Source organism: Manihot esculenta, chromosome 3 (genome assembly GCF_001659605.2).
Source record: "Manihot esculenta cultivar AM560-2 chromosome 3, M.esculenta_v8, whole genome shotgun sequence".
Lineage (NCBI taxonomy): Eukaryota > Viridiplantae > Streptophyta > Magnoliopsida > Malpighiales > Euphorbiaceae > Manihot > Manihot esculenta.
In genome coordinates, this window is record NC_035163.2 from 4,800,326 (window position 1) to 4,807,838 (window position 7,513).

Genomic DNA, 7,513 nt, shown 5'->3' on the forward strand with positions numbered 1-7,513 from the left:
TGACGAAGAGTATAAAAGGAAAGATTTCTCATTAAAAATGAAAATTACAAAACAGGGCAATTATCATTTATGAACAGAAGTAGGCAAAGTGACGCGAGTATGGAAGATCAATCTAAATAAGTCACGTGCCTCAAATCGTGAAGACAACTGTCACATTCAAATCTAAAGAATCGAAGACCAGCGGAGGACTTCTGATATAGCACAATAATCGTCCAAAGCAGGTTATGTGCTAGCACTCAAAGATAGGGCCACATAGTAAGGATTTGATCAGATGATACTCTATCCCACCGAGGGAAAAGAAATCTCGGGCGCTTTAGATCTTAATTTTTTGTCAAGACTCGCTCTCTCAACTACGGGACGAGACTCCATGGGAAGTTACAAATCCCTATTACACGTATAATTGCAGGATCCCCTATCCACTGGCGGTACCTGTCAGATTTTGAGGAAATCTGATAACTAACTCCATCTTCCGTCAGTATAAAAACTAATGCAATTCTGTCAATATAAAAGCTAATGCAATTCTTACACAACTATTGTTAAGTTCAAAATATTACATCATACACACCCTTTTTTTCAACTTATTGACTTGAACGTTTTAGTAGTTGTTGTAGACGCCAACCACCTCATTTTTTGTTCTTACAGATTCACCAATTGCAATACAGTTTCATGTCAATCAAATTATTGTCCACATCTTTATAAATATTATGTATATTTATAGAAATTCAATAAAAATAAAAATCCAGGAAATATACTTCATAGAAGATAATAATGATATGCTATGTTAAAATACCAATATTTATTAATATTTTAAATTGGAAATTGAATTTAATTTTAGTATATATTTTTAATATTATGAATTTCCAATTATAAAAATTATACTAAAAATAATATTTATTATATTTATTATAATAATTATTATTGAAGTTACTAATAAAATTCTATAGATAGTAATAATAATAATAATAATATAGAAAAATATAAAAAATGTCTCGCTCAACATGTTGATCAATTTCTGTCACCCATTATTATTTAAAAAATTTTAAAAAAAAATTGAAAAAAAGAAAAGCAACCATGGCTTTCGCTTACTTGATGGCTGGCAGATCATAATTTAAAAACAAAAATAAAAAAATAATCCTTCAATCTTATAATTTTTATTATTTTTTAATTATTTTAAAATTATTATTAACTTTCATTTTTCACACTATATTAATATATAAAATTAATTATTATAATTTATTTAATTTTATATTATTTTCAAAAAATTTCTCTATATTTTTAGTATTTAATAAAATTTAATATTTTTAAAATGATTAGAATTGAAAAATTAATAAAAAAAATTATTTTTCTTAAAAAATATAAAAAAATAAAATTCACAAAAATTATAGGATAAAAAAAATAATAATAAAAATTTCTTCTCCCGGTTATTCCAGCGGAAGGGAGAGTTTTTTCTACAATACTCCTAGCATCAGCAACAATGTTTGCGGTGTCTAAACATTAAATTCTTGGGCACATTAGCAAGTGAAATGCAAGAATAAGAAAAATCAATGTTGCCAAGTCCAGTCTCTTCTGCCCATCATTGCTCGTCTGAAACAAGGAGGTTGTGGCCATAAACCAAACCAAATACAATTAATAAACTAAGAAACTACACCATTAGTAAGCAGATGAGGGAAGAGAAGTGAGGCAACTGGAAATTTCGACCCTTTCAATATGTTATAGGCAAAAGGACCGGAAAACTAAATAACAGATGGCATCATGAGCGTCTTCAGAGATATCCAACTAAGCTAAAACTATAAATCCGTCAGACAATCTTGCAATAGCCAAACAAACAGCAAATGGGTAACATGCAGAGCTCCAAACATCTTTAAAATCTACCAAGGCGACCTACAAGGAGGAGGAAACATCAAGCAGAGCCAAACAAACACATAAACCTCTAGTCATGTAGATCAAAGGATACTCTTGCCTTTAAAATCAGGTCTGCCAAAAAGGAAAAACAAACAAACAAAAAAAACTATTTACATCCTCCCGGTAGTGGAGAGTAGGACCACCCTCAGGAGGAAAAGCATTGCTTCCGGATAGGGAACTCAACTGAAACCAACAATAAAGAAGGCTAGCCCTTTAGAAAAAGAAGAAAAAACTTCAAAGGAAAAACTCTCTTAGAGTCCCAAACTTTTTAACTTTATTGTCCGACGTAGGCCCATTGATAAAAAAAGAAATCTCAATTTTACGAATTTTCATATTTATAATTTAAAATTTTAATTTTGAATAAAAACTTATGCAAAAACTAAATAAATTTATCATTTATCAAAATATTAATAGAGCAGTGACTTTCTAATCCAATATATCAGTTGTATGGTATAAAAAAAAAAAAAATTTAAGTAGAGCCATTCTAAAATTCTGGGCTATATTCTATTAAAATCCTGAGGATTAATGATTTTTTTTAATTTTTTAATAATAATTTAAAGATAAATTTAAATTAAAAAATAAAAATTCTTCACCCTACAAATTTGTGATTTGAACCATCACCTTAGTGTTGTATACTAGTGCTGTACTGCGGAAATAGGCGATTGACACGGGAAGATCAGAGAGAAATAGCCGCCTCCTGGCGGGCCAACCACAAGGCACAAGCATTTCTTGATTGTGTGATAACTCAGGGCCGTTCATCGATCGCCCACAGAGTTTCCAATTGTCAATTAAAACAAACCCTAAATCAGAGGGCAGACGATACAAATACCCTCAGCTGCTATTAAAGCCTTAAACATCTCACGATATGATGATGGACACGTGTCCTCTTTCCTCGATCCGCCAAAGTCTCGCTAAAATCCATGCCCTTGTCCTTTCGCTTATCTCTCCATCTTCTATTTGCAGATAGTTCCCACTTCGCTCTCTTCTCCTTTATTCTCCATTCTTTGATCTGCTTTCTTCAGAGATGGAAGCGGTGACGACGGTCTTATGCTCTTGAATCTCTCTGGTAAGATTCAATACTATCAGTTTTCAATTGGGTTTTCATAGCAACTGATGTTTGAGCCTTTTATGGTGATCCTCGTCCGTTCTCTAATTTGGTTCAGCAAAAGGAAAAAAGGAAAAATCCCCATTAAAATCACTCTCTCAATCCATCTCTGAGTGATTCAATTTGGGTTCTTATCCTTTCCATAGTTGTCATTTGTTCAGAACTCCGAGTTCTCTTTTCCACTTCATGTTCAGTAGTATTGGGTGATATTCAGTTGAGATTAGCTAACTGTGATTTTACAAGATTAACAGTATTTAATACTATTAGAGAAAAGCCAATAGGAGTAGTTTTGTTTTGTGATTGATTGAAAACAGCAATAGTTAGAATCTTGTTAAGGAATTGATTTGTGGTATAGAAGTGGCTAAAATGAGTCTGGGTGCAGCCGAGAATGATTCGGCGTCGGAGATTCATATTCCGGCAGAAATTGATTGGCATATGCTTGACAAATCCAAGTTTTTCTTTCTTGGGGCTGCTTTATTTTCTGGTGTATCAGCTGCACTTTACCCTGTTGTTGTTTTAAAGACTCGGCAACAGGTTTCTACTGCTCAAATTTCGTCTCTCAAATTGTCATTTTCCATTATGCGCCATGAAGGTGTGAGAGGTTTCTATAGGGGTTTTGGTACCTCTTTGATGGGAACAATCCCAGCAAGAGCCCTTTACATGACAGCACTTGAGGTGACCAAGAGCAGCGTTGGGACTGTAACTGTTAAATTAGGATTCTCTGATACTCAAGCAACAGCTATAGCAAATGCTGCTGCTGGATTGAGTTCTGCTATGGCTGCTCAGCTAGTTTGGACCCCAATTGATGTTGTGAGCCAAAGACTCATGGTTCAGGGTTGCAGCAACAGTACGAGTGGCAAGAACATCATCCCCAGTTTGGATTCTTGTGGATATAGGAATGGCCTTGACGCATTTCGAAAGATTTTACGTGCTGATGGTCCAAGGGGATTGTATAGAGGATTTGGGATATCAATATTGACTTATGCACCATCAAATGCAGTTTGGTGGGCATCTTACTCTGTGGCAAATAGGCTTGTTTGGGGTGGAATCGCTTGCTCCACTAATAAGAAAGAAGAGAGTTCATTTAACGGTGGTGGATGCAGTTATAGGCCTGATTCAAAGGCAGTAGTGGCAGTGCAGGGGTTATGTGCAGCCATGGCTAGTGGGGTTTCAGCTCTGATTACTATGCCATTTGACACAATTAAGACACGAATGCAAGTTTTGGATGGAGAACAAAATGGAAGAAGACAACCATTGACAGTTGTAGAAACAGTTAAGAATCTGGTAAAGCAAGGTGGATTTGCGGCATGTTATAGAGGATTGGGGCCAAGATGGGTTTCAATGTCTCTCTCTGCAACAACAATGATCACTACATACGAATTCTTGAAACGATTATCTACTAAGAGCAGAGAAAGCTTCAGTTCATGACTCCAGAAATCAGAACAAGTGAAAAAAAGAAATCTTTTCTCACTGGATGTCGTACAATTTTTGTAGCTCCTTTCCTCCATTGTCTGAAATGGCCAACTTGCCAGGAGGGCTTATCGGTGTGAAATTCTTTTTCTTTTCTTTTTTGTTTTTTTTTTTGCTTTTTCCCCCTTGTTTCTCTCAGCAGTTGGCAAACTAATGTACACTTGTATATAATACAAACCTCTTCTGCTTTCTCCCATTTAACATTCTAACGGAACGGTGTTTATCCTATGCAAGCAGAAGATTTGCATAGCATCCTTAACCTTAAAGATGCCATGTTCCTTGAGAATCGAAATGGCTTTTGATTGTTGTTTTCCTTCTTTCTGTATAATTAAGTCTCAGACGTGTAAAAGATGATGAAATTATCATGCTATTAAGTAGGTGAGAAAGCCACTCACCTGATAGTGATGGGATCCTATTCTCCATATCCATACAAGCACGAGAACAAAGACCATGGATTACGCCATACGAGACCAAAATGTATATGTTGTATATAATTATTACTGTTAAATAACTGAATGTTACTGTTGAATTTGGGCAATGATTTGAGGTTTTTGATACATATTTATGATTAACGCTAATTTGTATTAAAATTGTAATGACAATATTATTTTTAAATTATTTTAAAATTTAGAGTATGACGAATTTTTTTTTTCTTTTAAGTAATCGCACGCAGCATTAGCATTTGATATTCGATAAGAAATATTTTTAATTTTCAGCATCTAGTGAGCTTGAGAGGCGAAGATGGAAAAAGAAAATAGCGGTTATGGTAGTTGATGGTTTGCTTCCATTTTAAAGTTTCAGACTCGTGCATGATCCTTAGTAAATGTAAGCATAACGAAATTTACTAATTTATTATTTTTTAGAAATATAATTATGAGGAAATAAATAATTTCGAACCAAAGTATTTGATAAAAAAGAAGAAGACGAGAAATCCAAAATGGGTTTCCATGTTAAAGAAGCCAAAGGTGAAGACAGGATAAGGCAGAAGGTATGGGGAGTGGGGTTGTTTTGTCAATTAACGGAGGGTGGAGGACAAGAAACGATGGGCAGAGATGAGACAAAACCCATTTTGCTGAGTTAAGTTTCTATGGACCATCCTGCAAACGCCATTATTATGCATTTCTTTGGACCATCAGGTTTAGATCTCAGCTGAAACAATGGGCAAGATGATCAGCCTGCCTCTGCCTCCATGTGTGTGTGTCTGATTCCTGGAACAGCACCTCACATTTCTCTGCTAAATCATGAAGCTCAACGTGGCAAAAACTTTATGACTTTCACTGAAATTATTCAAAGCTGAATTTGAGGACCACTTTTTTTCCGCCTGCAATTTGCAAAGCCAGGGGCGTCGCCTATTATAGTAAACTCTCATATTGGAAAATGATGGTAATTTATTTTTTTATAAACCATCCATTGAAATTTACTAATTCTATTAATCTGAATTCCGATTCGCACTTATAGATTAAAGAGTAAAATATTTTTTTTTAAATTTTTAAATGTATTTCATATTTAAAATTCGAAACTCAAAATCTCTAATTAAGAAATAAGAAATTCGCCTCATTCATCACTCCTTAAAAGTAAAATTAGGATAATTTTAATATTATATCTTAAATTTCTTTTATGATTTCCCAAATTTACTAAGTACAAATTATGACAATACTTTTTTTTTTATAATTATAACCATGTAAGAAAATAAATTCATTAGTGGATGTTAAATATACTGAGTTTGGCCTTACAAGATTGCCAGAAGATATAGATGCAACCAAATACATAAACGTAACGAGGAGGCCCAAGACCCATTACAAACAAGAAGTCCTGGAAATGGATCATCCAACTTGAGGATAATGGCCCGCATCTCTTATAAGCCGTTGTCTGAGCAAGCAAAGCTAAGGAGGAAGAATCCGATAAAAAACACCAAAGCTAAGACGATAAGAAGAAAGATTCCCACACCTTGAAGAAGAACGCCAGCACCACCAAATCAAAAAACATAACCACAAACTCATAATTCTAATGGTAAAAAAAAAGACAGCAGAAAAAAAAAAAAACTCAATACCTAACTTAAGAACAAGCCTTAGATATGCTACCTTACCCGCGATAGTGTTGTCATCAGTAAATGAAGCTTTAAGAGTCAAGAGGCCACTAAGTGTTAGAGATAAACTCTAAAGATGACATGCAGGAATTGATTTTCCACTCTCATAAGTTATCAAGACAAATCGAAGGCGTACTAAAGAACAAAGATAGGGGAAGATTAGACAACACCACTAAATTGCAGGATTTTAAAGATCTTTCTCCACAAAGCTTCACCTGCAAAAGAAAAAACACATACAACAACTTAAACACAAGGAAAACAATAGTTTAATAAAATTCCCTTCTATAAGCATAGATCTGTTAATAAAATCAACATTATTTATCTACAACGTCGCTAGAAGGCGAAGAGGAAGAAACCAACTTTATGGGTAAGGGAAGAAGGTTTCCCTTTCCCAAAAGGGGCAAGAGGCTGTATGGATGGTGTGAAATCCCTATCCCACATCATTAGTTTAGAAATTGATTAAAGAGTACATAATAGCTGATATAAAACTATTAAAAAATTTAAGGTAATTATTTTATACTAAATGAAAATGAGTCCAAACAATTATCTAGACCAGATTGAATCAGACTATTACAATAGAGCAGGTTGATTTGTACAAAAGAAATAGAAAAAAAAAAAAGTAACTTTCTCTCTCTATTCAAAAAGAGAGAAAAGTCTTGTTTGTTTAGCCACTAATTTTTTTTTACTGTGGTGTATTTAAAATTAAAGAATTGTGATCCTCAATTTCTTATCTATAAATTTTTAATGCATATAAATAAATTTAATTATAACGATCTCAACTGCTTGCTCAAAGATGGTTTATATTGATTAAAGCATAATATATGTTATATTATACTAAAATAAATGACAATCATATTTTTTTATTTGCAAAAACATAAATGGCTAAATTTTTTTATTTGCAAAAACATAAATGGCTAAGTTTGCTTGTGAACCATGGAGGTAAAAAAATA

General features: G+C 33.5%; 1 protein-coding gene and 1 long non-coding RNA gene across 2 annotated transcripts; one reads left to right on the forward strand and one right to left on the reverse strand.

Moving 5' to 3' along the window:
- Window positions 1–2,607: 2,607 nt before the first annotated feature.
- On the forward strand, window positions 2,608–4,673 carry LOC110610246 (solute carrier family 25 member 44). Its single transcript, XM_021750085.2, has one exon. The coding sequence runs from the start codon at window positions 3,374–3,376 to the stop codon at window positions 4,433–4,435; it is 1,062 nt and encodes a 353-aa protein (XP_021605777.1). The 5' UTR covers window positions 2,608–3,373; the 3' UTR covers window positions 4,436–4,673.
- A 1,486-nt stretch (window positions 4,674–6,159) lies between these two features.
- On the reverse strand, window positions 6,160–7,098 carry LOC110612248. The gene is made up of 2 exons (XR_002487448.2): window positions 6,564–7,098; window positions 6,160–6,424 (listed from the first exon to the last, which is right to left on the reverse strand). It is a non-coding gene; the product is annotated as an uncharacterized LOC110612248 (long non-coding RNA).
- Between the last annotated feature and the right edge of the window lie 415 nt (window positions 7,099–7,513).